The sequence below is a fragment of the Annulohypoxylon maeteangense genome (assembly GCF_022496945.1).
Source record: "Annulohypoxylon maeteangense strain CBS 123835 unplaced genomic scaffold GGS22scaffold_20, whole genome shotgun sequence".
NCBI lineage: Eukaryota > Fungi > Ascomycota > Sordariomycetes > Xylariales > Hypoxylaceae > Annulohypoxylon > Annulohypoxylon maeteangense.
This window is the reverse complement of record NW_025953267.1, coordinates 353,706-373,557: the sequence shown is the minus strand read 5'-3', so window position 1 is coordinate 373,557 and position 19,852 is coordinate 353,706. Positions and strand designations below refer to the sequence as shown.

Genomic DNA, 19,852 nt, shown 5'->3' with positions numbered 1-19,852 from the left:
GATCGATTCTTTCTCATTTGAACCATTGAATCCCAATTCCCCGACTCTCCGGAACAGCTTCTTTAACCCCCTTAACTATCACAATTCAGATGCAACCTTTCAATTCTCCCTATCTATACACCTTCACCTAATGATTCCGAATGCAAAATAGAAGTATTTCCTAATATTTTGGGTATCAGCCTGTTCTCGCCGTTCTCATGATCTCCCGGTGATATGTGATGCCCCCCAAGGCCCCCAGGTTAAACGACAGTAGAAAAAGAAATCAAGATGTCTAATCATCCAATGACAACTCCAACTCTTGAGTGATGCGAAGTGATGCAACGCAATGCAAGCAATGATGTTATAAAACCCGATCGTAAATGCAAGAGCCCCATTCAATATCAAATTAACGCCAGGAAATTTGCAATCAAAACCACTTCAACTCCGTTCCGTTCGTAGACATGCTGTTTCCGTACGATCACGAGCTATGCAACGCTCGAAACCCGGCCGCGATCAGACTTCGGGACTTCTCTCGAGAATCGGCTGGTCCGCTCCAGTAGAACAAGCCCTGGAAAATACGAGTTAGAGAAACCTAAGAAAAATAGTGTAGATGCCAATGTTTCAAAAAGGGGTAAGGTGGAAGGGTATACGGAAAACAGAAACTCACGCCAAGTCCTTTCTGCTTGCAATATGCCGCCTTCATCTTCACCGTGTCCGGATTATCGTACGTTACGAATCCCCCGTCGCCTCCAACGCAGCTCGCAGCCACTACCCGCTTGTCCACCGACTCCTTAGCATTCTTCCTCGGCAACGAGTGGTATTCGAACGCGCCGTCCTCGCCTCCATTACCTTTATGTCTATGTCCCGGTCCGCTCACGCCGAGGAAACTCCGTCCGTAGAGTGGAATACCCAATAGAATCTTTCTAGCCGGGCAACCGTGGCCCACGAGATACGACACGCCAGACGAACCGGAAGCCTCGTCCTTGTTCATCGAATACAGTTGGGCCTGGTGTCCGCTCCTGTGAGTCCACGGTCCGCAAAAGTCGTATGCCACAAGATTGACGAAATCGAGGTAAGCAGCGGCCTGCGCGATGTCGATATTCTGCAGCGTCACGCGGGTTGCCGGAAGACCCGCCGTGACGAAAAATTGCTCCTCCGGAAGGTGGATTCGCACGGCAGCTAGAAGCGCGACGAAGTTGGCGCCTTGCTGAGGGTCCATTGGATATTGCCAGTTAACTAGCTCGGACAGTTTTAGTCAGTTTCTCACGTAAAAAATTTTTTAACGCACGATGTGGGGAGGGAGGGAAAGAGAGAAACGGAGATGGGAGAAAAAGGGGAAATTCGTACTGTCGATTCCGTCCAAGCCAGACGCCTCCACTAAACCGCGTGCAGATCGCGCAAAGTTATCTCGCAGCAGCGTGTCCGAGGCGACTATGGGGAAATTCTCGTTCGATGGCCCGCCGCCAATCGACAGGGTCACCTGCAGATGCGGGTGCTTCTGCTTGAGATGCATGAGCGATCCAAGACCTCCTTGAACGCCGTCGCAAGGGGCCTGCGTATCTGCCCACTCGTCGCTTAGCTGGACTCGAATATCAGCATTCCGGCTCCTGCAACCTGAAACCGCGGAACATGCAGCTCGAGGCAAACAAGTCGACTCACAAACACGGACCCGTCCGCTGCCACGTTGGCGAATGCGTAATACACGTGGTTGACGCAGCTGTAGTTCATCATGCCAGGCGTAGCGCCGTTGTAGATTTTTAAATTCGGGAAATATACAGCGTTCGTGAACATCACGTTCGATGTGCTAGCGGCCTTCCGCCTTCGGGACGAGGACGAGCTCATATTCATCGATCCGTTCTCCGTTCTTCCGTAGTAGAAGAAGATATTAACGAGACGGTTAACTCGAGTTAGGGCGCGCGGTCTGGGAGGAGTAGAGGTCGATTTATGTCAAGGAACAACAACAGGGATACCAATAATTAAAGGGATATAGAGGTTCAAGACGGTACATGTTGAAGGAGTCTCCGTGATATAGCTGATTAGTACAAAGTATTAAGAGACTTGCATTCGTTGTCTAAAAGAACCACTATTAAAGCCCAAAGCGACCAACCTGGTGTGCGATATTGTCATATATATGATAACCTTGATAACTCTGGCGGTCTCCCGAGCGCGGGAGCGGTGGAGAAAGGCGCAACATCACCAAAATTTTGCCTCAAGGGGACCGTCCAGGTAGATATGTATTTGGATATCCTCACGGAGATCGTTCCTTGGGCTATTCATGCATGACATAATTGCGACGGGGATTATTACAGATAAAAGGTCGCTCTATGGCTGTTTGGTCAGCTCAGGCATGAGAAAAGGAACCAGTAGTAAATGTTCGCCAGCCTAGCAAGGCCCGAATAGAAAGGACGGGGCCAGATTAGGAGTTGGAAATTCCATCAGCTCATGATGCCTCGAAGGATACAGGCTGGAGTTACTTAGAAGGTACCTCATAATATTAGGCATGCAGGTAGGTAGGGGGGGAAAGATATGGGCCGGCGTGTCGCGGGTTGGCGCGTGGGGAAGGGGTTAGCCCGTCTGCTAAACTAGCAACGGCCCATAGCATAGTAATAAGGGCCCTCCAGGTTTGATTACCTGCCTCGAAAGGGAGGAATAAGCCGATTTTCCTTTGGGCTGATGATTCTAATGGCCATTTGATAGAGAGTGGGGCTTAACAATGTCGTTGTCAACGGAGAGAAGACGGGAGTCCGAGTGGCACTATCTACCTTGTATATCTACCATGTTGCTCGAGTAGGTACGTAGCTTGTCATACGTTCACCAGACGTCTCTCTGCATATCCTGTACATACAGCACAAACAGGTAACAGACGCGGTGGCTTCTCCTTGGCGGGAGTCGGTCGATCATGACCTCTCCAGGTATGCAGAGGAGTCGGACACTGGTAGAAAAGTGCCACGACTTCAAATTTGACCATGAGCTGGCCAATATTCTGCGAGCCGGATTCCGTTTATGAAAAAAAAGTTTTCTGTTGGCCTTGAATCATCCGTTTGGAATTCTCCGCCCAATCAACCTAAACTTTTCCCAGCCGGGGGCAGGATCACTTGTGGAGCGCGGGATGGATACAAAAAGTTTCTACAACGTAGTATGTAACGTTTAGGCGAGCCTGATGAGGATCATTGAAGTACCGAGGCAGGACTCTCTCGATATGTATTATACATGGCATGGGAAAAGTGAAATGCTATAAGAAGCTTGGTAGACGACCCGGTTGCCAAGAACGTACGAGGGTGCAGTTAATGAAGCGGGTACATGATATACCAAGCCCATTATGCGTTGCCTTAACAGAGGTTCCAGTGTCTATCGACTGTGAAATGGGAACTGATAAACATGGGCGGACCGGGATGCCGGAGAAATCTCGCCCTACCTTGTCCCGAGCAACGGACTATCACACCTTGTCTCTAAGTATCGTAGCTAACTATAGCTGGCTTGATTTTGGACATCCTGAAGTTGGGAATAGGATGCTCAGAAGTTTTCGATTTATTATCGCGTAGATGATGCCGAGGAAGTCTACGTACTTCAAACGTCATCAAGGGACCTAAGGGTCCATTGCCAGGGGAAGAAAAAGATCTAAACAATTTAGTTGCAGTTGCTCTAATAAGCTAGCCCCCAAATACATATGTATGGATACTGGGATGCCATGTGTCGAGGTTTGGTTCAGCCTCCTTGTCTCATTGTAGGGGTCTTACTTGTGATGTTCAATAAACGTGCAGAAGGCATGAATATCTAGCAAGCGATGCTAGTAATCTGCAAAGTACATATCAGACATTCATCCCGAAACAATCCTAGCCCGTAGAGTATGTATTTTGGGTGTTGGTATAAAAATTTGCCACAGAGGCGGCATCGGGAGTGCTAGGACTTAAGAGGAGGTGGATGTGGACTTTCAGATGCGACGGTGAGACAATAGCTCCGACTTGCCTATTCAGGGTGATTTCCAATATCTTAGTCTTTATGCCGACCTCGTCTTGGGATGTGCCCCAAACACGTCGAAAGCTTCGAGAAGCTCGCCCCGCCCGTTCTAGGGTACTAGTTGGACGGTTAAGAATATTAAGAAAGTTGGCTAGGTCAAGGAATAACCTTGGACAGATCGTCCCCTGTCTCGGTCCGTCATATTATGACTATCCTGATTGGCGACACCTGTGCAGTAGGAGGACATGTTTAGGCGAGCTAAAGCAAGTAGGCTAGCTGTATATGATCGAAATGACGCATCCGGGGTGCATGGGAACCAAGTCGGCACGACCGAGACGAGGGAATGTGAACTCTTCAAAGAAGTTATCCCGACCGGATTGATAACACGGACGGCAGGGCGTCCGAGCCTGCAGAGCCTGCAGATGCCAGAAGCAAAGTTCCAAGATGTGAAACATTCTGTTATGTAGATTATTATCTACTTAACGTTAGAGGGCCAATATTACATACATACATCCCGCTCCTCTTCTCCTCACGTTGTGGGGAATTTCAACCGGAGTGCGAGAACTATCAAATAAAAAGTTGGAGTCGAGTATGAACATCATTTCCACAGAAAGCCCAGCTGATTGTAAGCCTTACTTTGCACCGGAAAGGCAAATGAGAGACTGGTGATCGGAAAATCGTCATAGATGTGGTTCTTTCAACTCCCAACATTATTATAGCTTACGTAGTTGTAGGAATCAGAATAAGGTACTACGCCGTATAGTTAGTGATGTGGCCAGCGCCATCCTGACCGTCGTAGGGCCGTCACGACGCTTCGGCGAACGAGATCCGAACCCACTTGGCATTCCTTAGCTCTATTTCCAGGACACCGGGACGTCTCAGTGCCACGCTAAGCCAGAAACTGCCTTGTTCCAGTTGATTCAAATATGACAGGTCAGATAGATGTCTGATCAGGCTACTAGTAGCTCCATAGGTCTCACCGAGAGGCAAAAAGGGCTGTCGGTTCGATGTATACCCAAGCAGGTGTCCTGTCTAGGCTCTAGGCTCTGGGTGTCTGGACAAACATGGGGTCCACTTGGACTCCAATGATATTCTCATGCCGAGTGAGACAGGCATAACCTGGATAGCTAGGTCCAGAATGTCCGAGAGGTCCGTTGTAATGCCCCTTGTGAAGCCAAGTTGTTAACAACAATGATATTTTTATAGACGAAAAAATACATCGTCAGTATAGTCCCTTGCATAGTACGGTAACATCACAATATACCTAGCGAACAAAATAACTAACTACGAATTATTATTCTCCGAAGAAGCTCACCAGACAAATTTTGAGAATGATTTTTGTTGCCCTTCCCTCTCTCGGACTAGACTTGGGGCAAGGCCCTCGGACGGCTAGACGTGGCTGCTGCGTGGCGTCAGTAGTGCAGGCTATACTCCTATTCATCAAGATCGGCTTGGCATACTAAAAAGGGACTTTGCGAGCAGCCATCGAAAGCGATCCCCTCATCTCTTCAATATTTGCCTATAGCTGCAAAGGGAAATCGCTGCCGATTTTTATCGAGAAACAGGAAATACCATGGAATTCTCGAGAACCCCCTTGGCCCGGGAAGTGCCACGGATGACGATCACCAGATAGCCCAATGGAAGAGAAGCACGCTAACGCAAGCAATAGCATCATCACCATTCGGGTCTAGCCGTATTTTGTTGAGCCTCCACCTGAAATGCTAGATGACAATTGGTTGGGGCGTGACAGGAGTCGATGGTGGGTTGAATACTACCGTGAAGTATGGCATGTTAATAACAGCGTCTCATTGCGACCTCCGCCTGCGCATCTCATCACGGATATAAAAATTGCATCTGTCTCGTATGAGCAAATATAGTAGGTACGGAGTTAATCTCAACAGTTAGTTCAAAAGTTCTTCCTTCTGGCTCGCCGACCTCCCGCAAGTTACAACGATTATTCTACCGAGCTTCCATATCTAGGCTGGTCGTACGGAGCATTACTACGTCTCGTCTCGTCTCGAATCATACAGTATGGGCAGGTCCGGTCCGGCAGAGCGTTTAGCTAGCTACCTCGCAGATGACAGGAAAGAAACCGGAGACAAAAGGACACAAGGAAAAGGAAGTTGGGAAGAAAAATAAAGTTTTGCATAAGAGATGCTGCCGAGATCTTCGCTTACGCCGATACGAATGCGCCGCATGCACCCCTGGTTTGGGTTTTGCCGAGAGGTACCAACACATACCTACACACACACACCCCGCAACAGCTTCCTAGATCTGTTAGGTGTAGTATGAATGTATTCCCTGGGCAGACGACACGCTGTACGTAGGATCTGGTTATGATTGATGTCGATCCGCGTATTAGCGCGCGACAAAGCCTTGGGTTTAAGAACAGCGCGTCTAGTGAGGCTGCAGTGAGGCGAATCCGAGTAACATCGACTTATAGGGATCGTCGGGTCAGTATATTAAGCGAACGAAGTCATAGCCGCCGAGAAACACCGAAAGTATGATGACCGAAGGAGGGCCGCTGTTGCCTGTCGCCGAATAGACGGGTCCCGGGGAAAGAAGTAAAATCGGGGAGCCGGGAACGGTAACAGTGCTATCATCGGAAGCTAGGGTAGGTAGTCACGGTGTAGCGGGCCCTGAAGAGTAGCAAATTTGTCAAAAAACTTACGATGAAGACGGTAGATTGAATCTATTTTCATCATCTACGATCCGATTACGAATCCTCTCAAAAAGATTACTCTATCGTGAGAATATTAGCTCACAGCAAACACGAATATCTGTCGATCCACTAGGCCCGCGGGTGTAAAACAACGAGCGTATGAAAGTCCGCCGCTTAGGAATCTGCCGCGTCATATCCTCAAGCTCCGGACAGATTCAGACGGGAGCTGCCTTCTAGCTAGGTTGACTGAGATGTTATCAAATTCTATTTGAGCTGCGGGAGGATTCGGTGAGAGTATCCGTAGACTATGGTAGTTTCCGAGTTGGAGCTATAATACCGAAAATAATTGCAAGGTCCTAGGTCCGGAGAAAATACGTAGCGCGGTACTTGCAGCTACATATGCCATATTAAGACAGCTGTTCGTGTCACTGTTCTATCAATAGCATCGCCTAAAACACCAACATGTGATTATGTCGACAACTTTATAGAGACCAAATACAGCGGCCGGACATTAGTTTGAGTCCTGATCTGGTAGACCTGAAGTACCGCCAAGACTGACTATCCCTGATATGGTAGTTAAAATGCTGCTGCTTTTAAAATGTGGGCTTCATGAGCGATCATTACGTAAGTTTTTGATCAAATATCATAAAGCAGCGATTGGAAAGTTGCTATATTGGGTATAGCTTATACCTAATAGAGAATAGCTTAATCTGTATCTTAGCGGTACTTCAGGTTTATCAGATCAGACTCAAACTAATGTCCGGTCGCTGTAAGTTATACTTCAGTTGCATGTTTTTGAGGATAAGAGTTTAAGGGACCTAGACCTAGACCAAGTATCATGTTCCTAACCGAGATATCACTAACATCTGAATACGACGAGAAGAAACGGATAATTGCCAGAAATAGAATAACGAACTTACCTAATACGAGAAAGAAACAGATGACGAGTAGAATGCATAATAATTATAGATCTTAGCCAAATGGATATTTCAAGCCGTTGGAAAAATGAGTTGTGAAAGACTACACGTCAGTGGCGTGTCTAGAACACCAACACCCCCATGATGCGGAAGCTTCAAGGTCAAACCTCATAGACATTACCTATAAAAAGATTATCATGATTAAGGGTACCACCCAATAATCACTCACACATCACTCATAATCACTCAAACCCGGAATCTCTGACTAAAAGACCAAAATCACATAAACACAAGCAACAAAGTCAAACTCAGCGATGAACAGCGCGTATCATTACCGCACTAGCTATTATAGAAGGATGCGATGCAAGTTGCTGTTGCAAAAGCAAGTCTTGACGCAAGCATTGATTGCCAAGCCATCGTCCATCCGTGTCCTCCCTCCAGCAGTCGCAAGGAGAAAAAAAGAAGAAGCCCATCCTATTCATGCCTGCTCGGAAGGATATTTAATGTGGTGTCGTGTGATGTGTAATGTGTATGTGTTCGGTCGTTCAGTCGTCGTGTGTCGAATTTCGGCGTCGTCCGGCAATAGATAGATAGTTCCACAAGAAGCAAGAAGCATTTGGCCCTCTCCCTGGTGGCGAAGAAGAAGGATCAACCATGCTATATGTTCCACCCCAACCCCGTAAGAAGAAAAGCCTATCGTTTACAATGAATTGTGCGAGTACTCGAGCGGTGGAAGAGACGGGGATAACCGCTTCCTTTTTACGAGTTTAGGAGGTGCTCGACGGCACCTTGTACGCTTCCTCCGCTTCGTCGTAGCGCCGCGACGTTTCGGTCGAAGTCGTAGAAGCCCATGTCGTTGAGTAGTCGAAGCTGTTCCGAGTAACGTTCCTCCGGGGGTCGAGTGTCGGCCGGGGGAGGGGCATGAGCGGTACCGGGGGCAGGAGAACCGGAAGGTGATCCCATACCCAACATCTGAATCATCTGTTGTAACATCTCAGGCTGTACAGGAGGCATCTGGCTAAAGGGGTTAGCCCCAGCGCCGGCTCCAGCCCCAGCTCCGCCTTCCGCTGCTGCACCTCCAGCAGGAGCCCCGAATAGGCCCGAAGCACCGAGTAGACCGGCAAAGGGATTAGGAGGAGGATTGGAGGCATTCTGGGTGCCAGCTGTTTGACCCTGGGTCTGACCTTGACTCTGAGTGGCATTGGTGGTACCAGTTTCAGTTTGCGCGCCGCTTGCAGCTGGAGTCGCATTCGTGCCAGTCGCCCCTGAGCGTTCTGCAGGTGCTGCAAATGGGTTAAAGAGACTGCTAAAGGGGTTAGCACCTGCACCGGCACCGGCACCAGGAGCGCCAGGTGCCTGAATACCACTCCAGAGTGCCGGGTCGAACAAATTGGGTTGACCGCTGGCGTTCTGGGCACCGCCGTTGTTATTTCCCGAAGCACCATCGCCCGAAGGCGGATTGGGAGTGTTGTCGGTCACTCCAGGCATGGGAAAGGCGTTCTGCGCAGCCTGACGACCACCTAAGACTCGCTGTAATCGCGCCGCACCTCGTAAAGCCTCGGGGCTGGTCATCATATGACGGAAGAGCGGCGATCGCACGATCTCGCGAGCGTTGGGGTTGTTTCGCAGCATGGGGTTCGACTGGATCATCATCTCGATGAAGGCGTCGTTGTTCATCATTTCGTTCATCTGCTGCGCAACGTGGGGATTGCTAAGCATGTTGGCCAGCTGGTCCTCGTCCATCATGGAACCGACCATCTGTGAATGGGTAATTAGCTTTGAGCTCTTCAGTGCTAGTTAAGTAGTACTAGAGGTATGCATATGTAATAGACACAAGGTGCTGGTGTTGACTTACACCTCCGTCGGGACCAAACATGTCTGCTGACGGCAAGCCTGTCAAGCCAGCATATCTTGCGCCGGTTAAACCTGCTAGAGGGTTATTCGCAGTACCCGCCGCCATGTTCGTAGGAATCTGAGGCGCGGCAGGAGTAGCAGCGGCGGTGTTGGCCGGAGCAGGAGTAGGGTTGCTAGCGGCGCTCTTGACTAAGTGAACGGTATTGCCACTCTTGATCTTGTAGGTGCTCAACGGCTCCTCATTCTTCATGACACGACCGGAGTAGATCAAGCGCTGTCGTTCGATAGGGATGTTCTCAAATTCTTCGCCTGCAAGCTTGGTCTTAAGGTCGGACACTGTAGCCGTCTCGGCCATGGTGATAGTGTGTTGAGTGTCGCCTGAAGTTTTCACCTTGAAGGTGACTTGAGGGTCAGAGCTACCCTCGGCTGAGTCGGCCATTTTCGGGATTGTCGATCGATTGGAAGTAGTGGAAGTAACTATTCGGCGATGGCAACTTGACGATTGTTAGTGTTATAACTTGGGAGGTAGTGGGTGAATTGAAGAGGAATGATTCGCGTAACGATGTTGAAATGAGATTGGGGGAGAAAAAGGGAAAGCCTAACTAGTTGACGGAGGCGACGAGATGCCCAGATAGTTTGGTTTCGGGCGAAAAGTGATTGGTGATTGGAGGATAGATGAGATGGAATAGATGATACGAAATGTTGGCCGATGATGATTGTTCAGAGGTCAACTGGTACTACCTAGACCCCCTGCCAAAGAACATACGTGGGGCAATCGGCTGAGTCCGATTATCGAATGTACTAGATCATAACTAAAATCTACTTACCTTGGTGGTGTTTAAGATTAGATGTAGCTGGAGATGTTCTCTGCACGTTTCCAGGTCAGCAGATGAGTAACGGCGACTTTCAAAAAAGAAATCGGCGCAGGGGAGAGAGAAAAAGATGTTTAACGAGAAGCGATGGTAACGCCGAAGAATTAATAAAGAAAAATGTGTTAAGTGCAAAATGGGCGTCGGGGATGACACTAATCATTAAGAATCGTGTAAATAATTCGGAGGTTAGGTACCGTTTATGTACCGCTGTTAAGACGATCAGTACACCGTCAGCCTTGCGGGTAGCCCCTCGATAGACAAGTGACACTACCTGCTAGGTACACTACCAGGCAGTGACACCACTCTAGCGCCTCTAACGTCGTTGCTTCTTTCACCGTCCATAACCTTCCAGCTCTGCCTTCCGTCCTTCTGTCATTCTGACCTTCTGACCTTCTGATACTAGCCCTGGGGATTTGTCGCTAGGGAAACTTCGACCATCCATACCTAGTAGCAACACAGTCATGTTTCCATGCACCTATTACTAATTGCTGTATTTACTAGTTAAGAAATCGCGGGTTAGCCTCCGGTCCCTGCAGCTCTTATTAAGTAATCCTTTTGGATTTAAAATGACCCTGATATGGGGGGCTTTCTTGCCCAGGCACTCACTTTACCTAGTACAACACCAACACCAGCACCAACATCCACGACATGGAGGGTCACTCAAGAAAACTACCAACGCATCAATTCCCTACGTCTTTTGCTAATAGTCAATATTCGTTTAGAGATGAAGCTATCTACATTGCAAATATGATTTAGTTTCGAAACGTTGGCATTTGCTACTAGTCCATCCGGAGTAGGAAATCAAACAAAGGACAATCTCATACGGCCAAAATCGAAATCTTGGTACCTTGCTGCATTGTGCAATCGCCAGCGAACCGGAGTTCTCTGCCAAGAAGGGGGGTGATCAGGTTCGGGAGGCCTAGCTCTTGCTCGAAACTTCTTGGATCGTCACATTGATAAGATATAGAGCTTCGTTCGATGACTCTGGTGAGTGATGAGGGATATCGCGAGTACATTATAACAATTCTAGCACCGAGATTCTGGATCGCATTGTTCACTAACGATGGTTTTATGTATGCTTACCTTGGTGTATTAAGAAAGTGGAATCTTACAGTAAATCACAAAATATATGGGTCTATCGCGATTTGTCATACCCAGTAAATTGTTTCAATCCTTCCGAAACCCGTCAACTAACTCACTTCGAAATCGATTATATCTCACCCGCATTTATCTTCAATTCGCCGCATTCGAATGAATGAAATGTCACAATGAATCCTACTCACGACAATTTAGTGCCTACGCTTATCGAATACACCTTGGATGATTCGAACCTTGAAATTGGATGTCCTCTTGACAATGGACGACACTTGATTCATCCTCGGAAGTCACTGGGCCAGCTTGATATGCTCCCTCCTGAGCTCATCGCCGAGATACTTCTCTCGCTTGACCTACCAACATTAACTACCTTCAGGCGAGTTAACTGTCGGGCGATGTGCCTAGTCGACTCTCTGCCCCAATATCGGTTGATATTCGAGCAATGCCCCAACGTCCTCCGCGCAATCATATGCGTCGAGGCAGCTTCTTTCGATTGCCGGACCCTATTCGAAACGCTTTCCACCAGAAAGTGCGGGACGTGCCCCCGGTTCGGTGTCTATCTCTATCTCATCACTTGCAAACGTGTGTGCCATCTCTGTTTCGACAAGTATCGCTCCATACCAATTACGGAGGCTGTACTGCGTCTCGGGATGCACAAAGTAGATATTTTGCGCCTACCTCTACCACGCATGTTGAATTTACGAAAGCGGAAGACTGGGGGAAGGATGCTGTATCTTGATCGGAAAGCCGTTCTTGACGCAGTGCTGGATCCCACAATTAAGGCATCCTTTAAGAGACCTCGAAATCTCATCGTACGAACTGAATCCTTACCAAATATGACATTCATTTCTGCACCATTTCTTAACTCTTCGGAACGATCTACCGAATGGGGCTTTTATTGTATGAAGTGTAGCGACTGTGATGAGCTTGCGATTTATTTCAGAATTAAATACAGAGTTGGAGAAGTGAGACGACTAGAGAACGAGTGGAGTGTTAAATATACGTCAGTATGCAAGTAAGGGTATGTGACATCTTCCTTAAGGGGCCTTATTGCATGCTGACTAAAGTTGAGAAGCGAATCGTTACATCGAACCAATAATGGTAATGTTTCAGCGCCTGCTACCTTGCTGGGGAAAGTCTATAGCGAATCAAAGAGGGTAGGCTTGACTGTATCAAGATCTAGCACGGCCTGGATCTCGTCGTCCATACTCTCCAGAAACCTCTTCTGGTCCCATTGCGGCTTCCATCCGAGTTGGTACGGATGCACAGGAACAAGATCTCCGCTAGGTCACTCGTTAGATCTTCGTCTCCACGCCGAAGAAAGGAGGTGCTTACCTAGAGGTCCCGATAGCCCGTACGTACAGCCGTGGGAGCCCTAGCTGATCCGCGGCCTCGTCGTAGCTGGGCCAAACTTGTACCTTGGGCTCCTTCACCAACCCACGCGCGTATAATCCGTCAGCGAGAAGTTGCATGATCTCCCACCAGGGCGCCCTATGGACTGCCGCGAAATAGTAGCCCTCTTCACCGCTTGGGATGGGCTCTTTCTGCAGGATCTTTTCGACGATTAACGCGTAAATTGTTACCAAGTCCGATATATGCAGTGCTGGTGGGCTCTTTAGAGGCGTTCATTCGTTAGTCCAGGGTTATAAATCCTATTTACGAGAAAGGGATGGGTGTGATAACGTACGCCATTCCTGTCAAACTTATAGACAACCTTATTCGCGATACTGACTCTGACGTATGCTGGAATGTTTACTGACAACTTCCTCCATTCGCCGGTGCCCCTTCCATCTATTGGACGATAAGTGGGAATCCGGTTATTCATAGGCCCGTAAGCCATAGCGAGTTAGGGGTGCTTACAGGTGGGCGGCACTGGAACGATAAAACTCGTAACGCCTAGCTCTTTGGCCTGTTCGATGACGAGGAGATTGGTCTTACACAGAAAATCAGAAATAGGACATCATGAAACAGCAAGGTCGCGCGACTTACTGCTCGAGCAGGATGAGATCTCCCTATCTGCTTGTCTTTTTCATATATCGGATCAGAGTCCTTGACCTCCCCATACGTCCATCCACCGTCTTCGGAAAAAAGGGTAGTTATCGACGACTAGCTTAGTATTAGCGAGTCGATAGATGGAGAAGTTCCTGGAAAACTCGCATGGATGAAATAAGTCTGTTTTCCGCTAGCTTTGCGACGCTGGCCGAGAGCCTTAATGAGGTGAGATACAAGGCTCGAATCTGCAGAACTCGCGGTGTGGATGGCAATGTCGACTAATACAATATGAGTAGATCGATCTATTGATTTGGTCATAAGAACATACTCTCGTTCTGAAGTACGGCTGTGATCACAGATGCCTCATCGCTAAGGTCGAGTTGGATCACATTCACGCCTAACTTCGACAAGGCCTTAACCTGTTCTTCCGTGCGAACTGCAGCATGCAGGTTCGCTGCCTTGATTGGGCTCTTGGTACGAGATATAAATTCGGCGAGGACAGACCCTCCACTAGTGCAATGTTAGTCTAAACTCGATAGGGGATCGATGCATCATACACGTAGCCGGCAGCGCCAGTAATAAGGATGTTCTGAGCCATGATTTTACTTAAAGGTGTAGGTAATGAGTTGGTTATGAATATGGATGGACTTTTAGCTAGTGAACGAGAGGACAGACAGCTACTTATAACCCGATTCTACGAACTAAGAGAATTATTCATCTCCTTGACGACATTTTCAACTCGTACGTTGCGATTGTATGCGTACGTTAAGGGGTGAGGTGAGAGGCCAATCAGGATCGCAGAACCAACTATCCCTGTTGCTGACCGGAAATCCGCGCGAATCCATATGTGAGGATTTGTAATCATCAACTTTGGGTATATCCCATGAAATAATGTTAATGGGAATGCGATTCAGAAATTCTCTTTAGAATATCATACAACATGGAATCCCGCGGAGTTCATACCGATGAACGGCCAAAAGGCCGCCTGGCGATCGCCCGTCGTTCAGTAAATTGAAATTTGACGCCCCTTTACCATTGGCTTAAGCTGACATTTGGCGAAATAGTGTGACCAATGTCGTACTCGAAAGGTTACGTCTTCGAATTCATTCCTCGAAGGAATCGCGATGCTGACAAAAGATAATTGAATAGGTCGGCTGTGATAGGGGATCGCCGTGTTCGAATTGTAGCGCAGCTAGGCTTAACTGCACACACAGCGCCGTAGCATCTAATGCAACAGCCCCCAGGCAGAGGGTGTTGATATCAGCGCAATAGTGAGTAAATATGGCTCATAATCTTGAATATTCTCATATACTCATAAGAAGTCAATATGCAGCGAAAAGAAAATCGACGACATTGCAGAGGGTATTGATGGCATCAAGCTCTTTCTCCAGGGACTGAACTTGGCTCCAGATGCGAAGCAGCCTGAAGCTAGTTCCACACGGCAGCTCAATCAAATAGACTCAGCGAAGCCTCTAATCGAGCATCGCTCTATCTGTGCATCTGGTAGCAATTCTCTATGGGATCATTCCGTTCACATTATCGATTTCGTCAAAGCTGTTGTAGAAGATAGATGTTCAGGAGAAAGCGAGGATGAATCGAACGGGGTTCTCTCATCACTGAAAAAGTTGGTGCAAATTTTGGAAGGACCCATCGCTACTAAAGATTTGTCCTTTCAGCAAGCTAAAGTAGCAGCATATCAGGCTGGTCCTCCAATGCCCCCATTAGAGGCTGTTGTCTCTGTGCTTCGATGGGCCAAGGGTTCGTTACCTGCCACGAGTGAGTATCATGGATTTCCTAACGTGAGAACCAGATCACCAAGATTACACTAGACTCGTCTGGGTTTCTCATATACTCCCGCTTGAAAAATTCGCGGAGATCTGCCGAAAGGTGTATTTCGCGATCGACGACTACAGCGAAGTAGATTTTATCATCGCCAATGCATATTTATCCTACATATTTGCCGAACATGTTGTCGTTTCTGGACTTCAAGACTATCGGGAATATTGTAGGCTATGCCAGGAGAACCTTCGTACCGCTAGTTCACGGCTTCCGCTGCTCTTACCAGCGTCAATGGAGGCAATCGCTGCATTGACACTTGGGGTATGTGTTCGTTGTAGAAGCTTGAAGACCCCCGCTAATGCCTACGATAGGCATTCTATGCAATTGAAAATTCTAAAGCCACAATAGCTTGGAGGTTCATTTCAACGGCTTCGGACCTCTGCCAAAGATTGGGATATCATCGTTTACCCCGAAAAGGAGCCGATCCGTCCATACAGACTGCCCAAGAACGTTTATTTTGGACCGTTTATAAATTTGAAAGAGGTCTTTCTCTTCGACATGGCCGACCATCAAGTATTCGTGACGCTGAAATTACGTTGCCAACTAACCCGAACGAGTTACGATCCACCAAGGTTGCGCGAATCCAGGGGAAGGTTTATGACGAGCTGTATAGTCCAGTAGGCCTATCTCGCCCAGATGATGAAAGAAGTCGTATGGCGAAGATTCTCGCTACAGAGCTGCGGGATCTTATCAGCATGGCGCGTGCTGAGATTCTCGTATGTTATTGACACTTCTATTTAACACTAGTCTCACTGACCAGCACCTGTAGGATATCGACAATCAACCAAGAGGCAGTGAGGCGGATCCGATGCGAATCGTTTACCTACAATGTGATATCGTCTGTCAATCTTCATTACTCGCTTTGATTCTTCGCGCAATTACCACAGCACGAGGATCTCTCAGCAGTATTTCAGACGAGTGTGTCACAGTAGCTCGCGAAACGTTAGATATACATCATGAATGTATGACGGCTGTGAGGAGCTGCAAGACTGATCCATTCATGGTTACAAAATACATCAACTGGTACGTTAGCCAACTGCCGTCAGTCATATCCCGAAGTACCCGACTGATGCTGAGCCGGATAGGGCGGTTCTGCACACTCCTTTTATGCCGTTTAGTATTTTATTTACTCGTGCGGTTCAGCTTTCGGACTTCGCCGATTTAGTCCGCTTGGATCGCTTCGCAACTTCGATGAAGCCCGAAACGCCTCCAGACTCAATCACACACCCATATCGATTGTATGAGCTCCTTTGCCAGGCTGCTCGGCTCTATGTTGAGTCGAACACATCTTCCGCAGACATGAGCATAACGAACGCTCTATCGGATCCTTTAGGCGAGTTTGATTTTACGTCCTTTGGGATGGAAGTAGGTGTGGTTTCAAATGAGACAATAGAAACAATTGTTCCTCAAACTTTTGAACTTGGTGATTGGTATTATGGCAATCAGCAAATGATGAGTTTGTTGGATGAAGATGTAATGTTTTGAGATTAGAGGTTGGATAACCAACCTATTTGAATAAAGAGATTATGCAAGCCACCCCATTTTATGAACAATTGGAGAACTGCATAAATCTAACCAATAATAGAGAATTATGAAGCAGCTATCCGAAAAGGGAAAGATACCTCGGCATGAATTTACCAGGTTCCCCATGGGGCAATTCACCAACCATCTTTCATAAATCACAACCGAAAGGAAACAAGTATTGATTTGTATTCTAGCAATCGTTCTCTTTCTTTATTGCTGTCACTTTACTTACCTATAATCCTATAAAATCCTGAGTTTATAGCCAATTCGTCAATCTTATTCATCAATCTTACGTAGTACCGCCATCCCTTTACGGTGTAAGCTTCAAAGGTGAAATCCTTAATTTCAAGCTGTACTCTTACATAACCGAGTAACCATGAGGGGCATTCAGATTAGCGAATACGTCAAGGTAAGAAGACTCACTTTTTATGCCTAGCAATGGCCAAAAACGAAAATACTCTCAATTGAAGCTCCAAATTACAAGAACTAACACGCCTTAGGGGCCAAAAGAGCTCAAGGTGACGGACCTCCCAGACCCAACACCAAAGCCGGACCAATATCTCATCGAGGTCCACGCCACGGCCACCAATTTCTTCGATATCCTACAGATCCAAGGAAAATATCAAAACCAGCCCCGTATGTCTTACCATAAACTCACATAACCACACTCATCACCCCAGTTTAGCTACTTACCTCAATCAACATACTAACCCATCCCCAGCTTTTCCCTGGGTATCCGGCGCCGAGTTCTCCGGCACCGTCCTCGCAACCCCATCCTCGGCCACCAACCCCAAATTCCCCATCGGCAGCCGCGTCTTCGGCGCCAGCCAAGGCGCCTACGCGACCCTCGTCTGCGCCGCGGAGCCCGAACTCCTCCCCGTACCCCAGGGATGGTCGTTCCTCGACGCAGCGGGGCTCTTCGTCACCGCGCCCACGAGCTACGGCGCACTAGTCCTGCGCGCCGGGATCAAAGCCGGGGACTGGGTGCTCGTGCACGCGGCCGCAGGCGGCGTCGGGCTCGCCGCGGTGCAAGTCGCGAAAGCGTTCGGGGCGACTGTGGTCGCGACCGCGGGGTCGGCGCGGAAACTCGAGGTGGCGAAGCAGTTCGGCGCGGACCATGTGCTGGATTACAGGGACGCGGGGTGGCCTGACAAGGTGAAGAAACTGACGCCGAAGGGGCGCGGGGTGGATATCGTGTATGATCCCGTCGGCTTGGTGGATAAGAGCACGAAGTGCGTTGCGTGGAATGGAAGGATTTTGGTGGTCGGGTTTGCGGCGGGGCAGATTGAGAAGGTGGCTATGAATAAGGTGCTTTTGAAGAATATTAGTGTTGTGGGTATTCATTGGGGTGCGTATGCGCGGTTTGAGAGGGAGGCGATTCCCTTGGTTTGGGGCGGTATTGGGAAGTTGATTGCGGAGGGTAAGTTTAAGGGCACGGTGTTTAGTGATAAGGAGTTTGTTGGTTTGGAGAGTATTCCGGATGCGTTGTTGGCGCTTGGGGGGAGGGAGACCTGGGGGAAAGTTGTGGTTAAGATTCCGCAGCCTGGCGATAGTAAGTTGTGATTTTATGTAGTATCGGATTTTATCTGTTGTATTTTTTTGGCCTTGGTTAGATATGAGATTGGCACCTTGATGGCCGGCGATGGTGTATTAAAAACGTATTTCATTCCAACAGATAAATTGAACTTTTGAGTTGAATTAATCCATTTGGTCTTTATCTTTAGCCATACCTTAACCTACTGTCTCATTCAAGAACGCATGCTCATCGTATCCCATATACCGTATCTGAATCTGCATACTCTCCAGCACCCTCTGCTTCATCTCTGGCACTGTCTTAACGATATCCGCCCCTAAAAACGCCCCATGCGTGCTGCTGAAATCGTATTTCTTCAGTATACCCCACATTCTCTCCAGCTCACTCGGGCGTAGCGGGATCATGTTCGGAATGCTCCACATGAACGAGTAGCTATTCATTCCCTTCGGTCGGGTGCGCGCAACACCCACAGCATCGGTATCCCAGCTACCTAGCCCCGAAGGAGTCGAGACTAGCGTGTCGGCGATTAGAAGATGCTCATCATACAGCGCTACAAATGATCCCGGGAAATGGCCCCCGAGCTTAAGAGCCTTAACCCCGGAAGGTTCGCCGTCGATTTTTATATCAAGCTCCGTGTCCTCCACGAAGACCTGGTGCGCCGAACTTTGCGTCGTCCACTCTTTGTCCTCTTTCGCCAAATATACGGGGCAGTCAAAGGCTTTCGCCCACTCGACGTGCGTGGTATAATAGTGGGGATGAGAAATCACAATAGCTTTTAAACCGCCCAACCCCCTGATCTTAGCTATTGTCTCTTCGTCGAGGAGAGTGATGCAGTCCCAAAGCACATTGCCTTTAGGGGTCTTGATGAGGATGGCACGCTGCCCGATGCCCACTTTGGGCTCCGTGACAATGGATATGAATCTGCTGTCGCCTTTGAATGGTGTCCACGTGTTTTTCGCACGCGATCTGATCTCGTTCAGAGTTGTGAAGGCTTGTCCGGTCTGCGGTGTGAATTGCCGCGGGTCGTCGCAGATGAAGCATGTCTTTGTTTTCTCCCTGTCCGAGGTAGGAAATTGAGTCCCGCACGCTGTGCAGACAAGCCATGATCCAGTTTCATTGGAGTCATATGTTGCCCCGTCGGAGGCCATGGTTGTTTGCGTTATGTAAGCTGTATAAGTTTGGGGTTATCAGAGCGTTTGGATGACGTCTTTGAAGCTCATCGTACAATTCTCTTATAGTGCAACTTCACTCCGAATTCGGTACCTTGTTAGTTCACTTTCTAGCTGAATTCAGATCGCGTCCTCTACTAGATACTTAGCTCTCAATTTAAAGAACCAAAATAGTGAAGATGCACTAGGACAATACTAAGTTTAAAACCGTTCTGCATACGATTTTTATAAAATATTTAGGTGTCCTAGACATCGTCATTATAAATAGGAACAGTGATAGCTTCGCGGGGTGCATAAATGGGGGGACACATTGAAAAAGTGGGGGGAGGGGGAGGGGTGAATAGCTGCGGGAATCCGCTCATCCACAGTGATTACAGTGTAATGCAAACTGTGGGCAAACGAAGGGGCTGAGGGGTATCAGGTGATTTAGAAGGAATGAAGGATACAATCTGTACCAC

General features: G+C 48.2%; 7 protein-coding genes across 7 annotated transcripts; 3 read left to right on the top strand and 4 right to left on the bottom strand.

Moving 5' to 3' along the window:
- Position 1: 1 nt before the first annotated feature.
- On the bottom strand, positions 2 to 2,472 carry GGS22DRAFT_172874 (glycoside hydrolase family 18 protein). Its single transcript, XM_047962835.1, has 5 exons — positions 2,087 to 2,472; positions 1,639 to 1,998; positions 1,327 to 1,558; positions 647 to 1,215; positions 2 to 547 (listed from the first exon to the last, which is right to left on the bottom strand). Exons 2-5 carry the CDS (start codon positions 1,825 to 1,827, stop codon positions 458 to 460), a joined length of 1,080 nt encoding a protein of 359 aa, XP_047815132.1. The 5' UTR covers positions 1,828 to 1,998; positions 2,087 to 2,472; the 3' UTR covers positions 2 to 457.
- Positions 2,473 to 7,540: 5,068 nt separating this feature from the next.
- GGS22DRAFT_172865 (uncharacterized protein) lies at positions 7,541 to 10,149 on the bottom strand. The gene is made up of 3 exons (XM_047962834.1): positions 9,973 to 10,149; positions 9,371 to 9,863; positions 7,541 to 9,273 (listed from the first exon to the last, which is right to left on the bottom strand). The coding sequence occupies exons 2-3, from the start codon at positions 9,806 to 9,808 to the stop codon at positions 8,275 to 8,277; spliced, it is 1,437 nt and encodes a 478-aa protein (XP_047815131.1). The 5' UTR covers positions 9,809 to 9,863; positions 9,973 to 10,149; the 3' UTR covers positions 7,541 to 8,274.
- A 1,234-nt stretch (positions 10,150 to 11,383) lies between these two features.
- Positions 11,384 to 12,826, top strand: GGS22DRAFT_73341 (uncharacterized protein). Its single transcript, XM_047967940.1, has one exon. It carries the CDS (start codon positions 11,510 to 11,512, stop codon positions 12,353 to 12,355), a length of 846 nt encoding a protein of 281 aa, XP_047815130.1. The 5' UTR covers positions 11,384 to 11,509; the 3' UTR covers positions 12,356 to 12,826.
- Positions 12,415 to 13,926, bottom strand: GGS22DRAFT_197051 (NAD(P)-binding protein; the record flags this gene model as incomplete). Its single annotated transcript, XM_047965928.1, has 8 exons — positions 12,415 to 12,619; positions 12,672 to 12,949; positions 13,024 to 13,127; positions 13,197 to 13,269; positions 13,326 to 13,442; positions 13,563 to 13,606; positions 13,657 to 13,838; positions 13,886 to 13,926. 8 exons carry the CDS (start codon positions 13,924 to 13,926, stop codon positions 12,475 to 12,477), a joined length of 984 nt encoding a protein of 327 aa, XP_047815129.1. The 3' UTR covers positions 12,415 to 12,474.
- Positions 13,927 to 14,268: 342 nt separating this feature from the next.
- Positions 14,269 to 16,652, top strand: GGS22DRAFT_192382 (uncharacterized protein; the record flags this gene model as incomplete). The annotated part of the gene is made up of 8 exons (XM_047965253.1): positions 14,269 to 14,334; positions 14,393 to 14,416; positions 14,478 to 14,599; positions 14,662 to 15,086; positions 15,139 to 15,428; positions 15,479 to 15,883; positions 15,937 to 16,190; positions 16,253 to 16,652. The coding sequence occupies 8 exons, from the start codon at positions 14,269 to 14,271 to the stop codon at positions 16,650 to 16,652; spliced, it is 1,986 nt and encodes a 661-aa protein (XP_047815128.1).
- A 200-nt stretch (positions 16,653 to 16,852) lies between these two features.
- GGS22DRAFT_172843 (uncharacterized protein) lies at positions 16,853 to 18,391 on the top strand. The gene is made up of 3 exons (XM_047962833.1): positions 16,853 to 17,100; positions 17,192 to 17,327; positions 17,413 to 18,391. The coding sequence occupies exons 1-3, from the start codon at positions 17,068 to 17,070 to the stop codon at positions 18,252 to 18,254; spliced, it is 1,011 nt and encodes a 336-aa protein (XP_047815127.1). The 5' UTR covers positions 16,853 to 17,067; the 3' UTR covers positions 18,255 to 18,391.
- On the bottom strand, positions 18,392 to 19,635 carry GGS22DRAFT_172842 (beta-lactamase-like protein). Its single transcript, XM_047962832.1, has one exon. It carries the CDS (start codon positions 19,371 to 19,373, stop codon positions 18,423 to 18,425), a length of 951 nt encoding a protein of 316 aa, XP_047815126.1. The 5' UTR covers positions 19,374 to 19,635; the 3' UTR covers positions 18,392 to 18,422.
- Positions 19,636 to 19,852: the final 217 nt, after the last annotated feature.

What these genes read in the sequence shown, in the direction of transcription:
- GGS22DRAFT_172874 (XM_047962835.1), bottom strand. Translation starts at nt 1,827, where the DNA reads ATGAATATGAGCTCGTCCTCGTCCCGAAGGCGGAAGGCCGCTAGCACA. An exon ending in CAGCGGACGGGTCCGTGTTT is followed by an intron (nt 1,559 to 1,638) that starts GTGAGTCGACTT and finishes ATTCGAGTCCAG; the next exon opens with CTAAGCGACGAGTGGGCAGA. An exon ending in TGGCTTGGACGGAATCGACA is followed by an intron (nt 1,216 to 1,326) that starts GTACGAATTTCC and finishes TGTCCGAGCTAG; the next exon opens with TTAACTGGCAATATCCAATG.
- GGS22DRAFT_73341 (XM_047967940.1), top strand. Translation starts at nt 11,510, where the DNA reads ATGAATCCTACTCACGACAATTTAGTGCCTACGCTTATCGAATACACC.
- GGS22DRAFT_172842 (XM_047962832.1), bottom strand. Translation starts at nt 19,373, where the DNA reads ATGGCCTCCGACGGGGCAACATATGACTCCAATGAAACTGGATCATGG.
- GGS22DRAFT_172843 (XM_047962833.1), top strand. Translation starts at nt 17,068, where the DNA reads ATGAGGGGCATTCAGATTAGCGAATACGTCAAG. An exon ending in AGATTAGCGAATACGTCAAG is followed by an intron (nt 17,101 to 17,191) that starts GTAAGAAGACTC and finishes AACACGCCTTAG; the next exon opens with GGGCCAAAAGAGCTCAAGGT. An exon ending in AAAATATCAAAACCAGCCCC is followed by an intron (nt 17,328 to 17,412) that starts GTATGTCTTACC and finishes ACCCATCCCCAG; the next exon opens with CTTTTCCCTGGGTATCCGGC.
- GGS22DRAFT_172865 (XM_047962834.1), bottom strand. Translation starts at nt 9,808, where the DNA reads ATGGCCGACTCAGCCGAGGGTAGCTCTGACCCTCAAGTCACCTTCAAG. An exon ending in TGTTTGGTCCCGACGGAGGT is followed by an intron (nt 9,274 to 9,370) that starts GTAAGTCAACAC and finishes ACCCATTCACAG; the next exon opens with ATGGTCGGTTCCATGATGGA.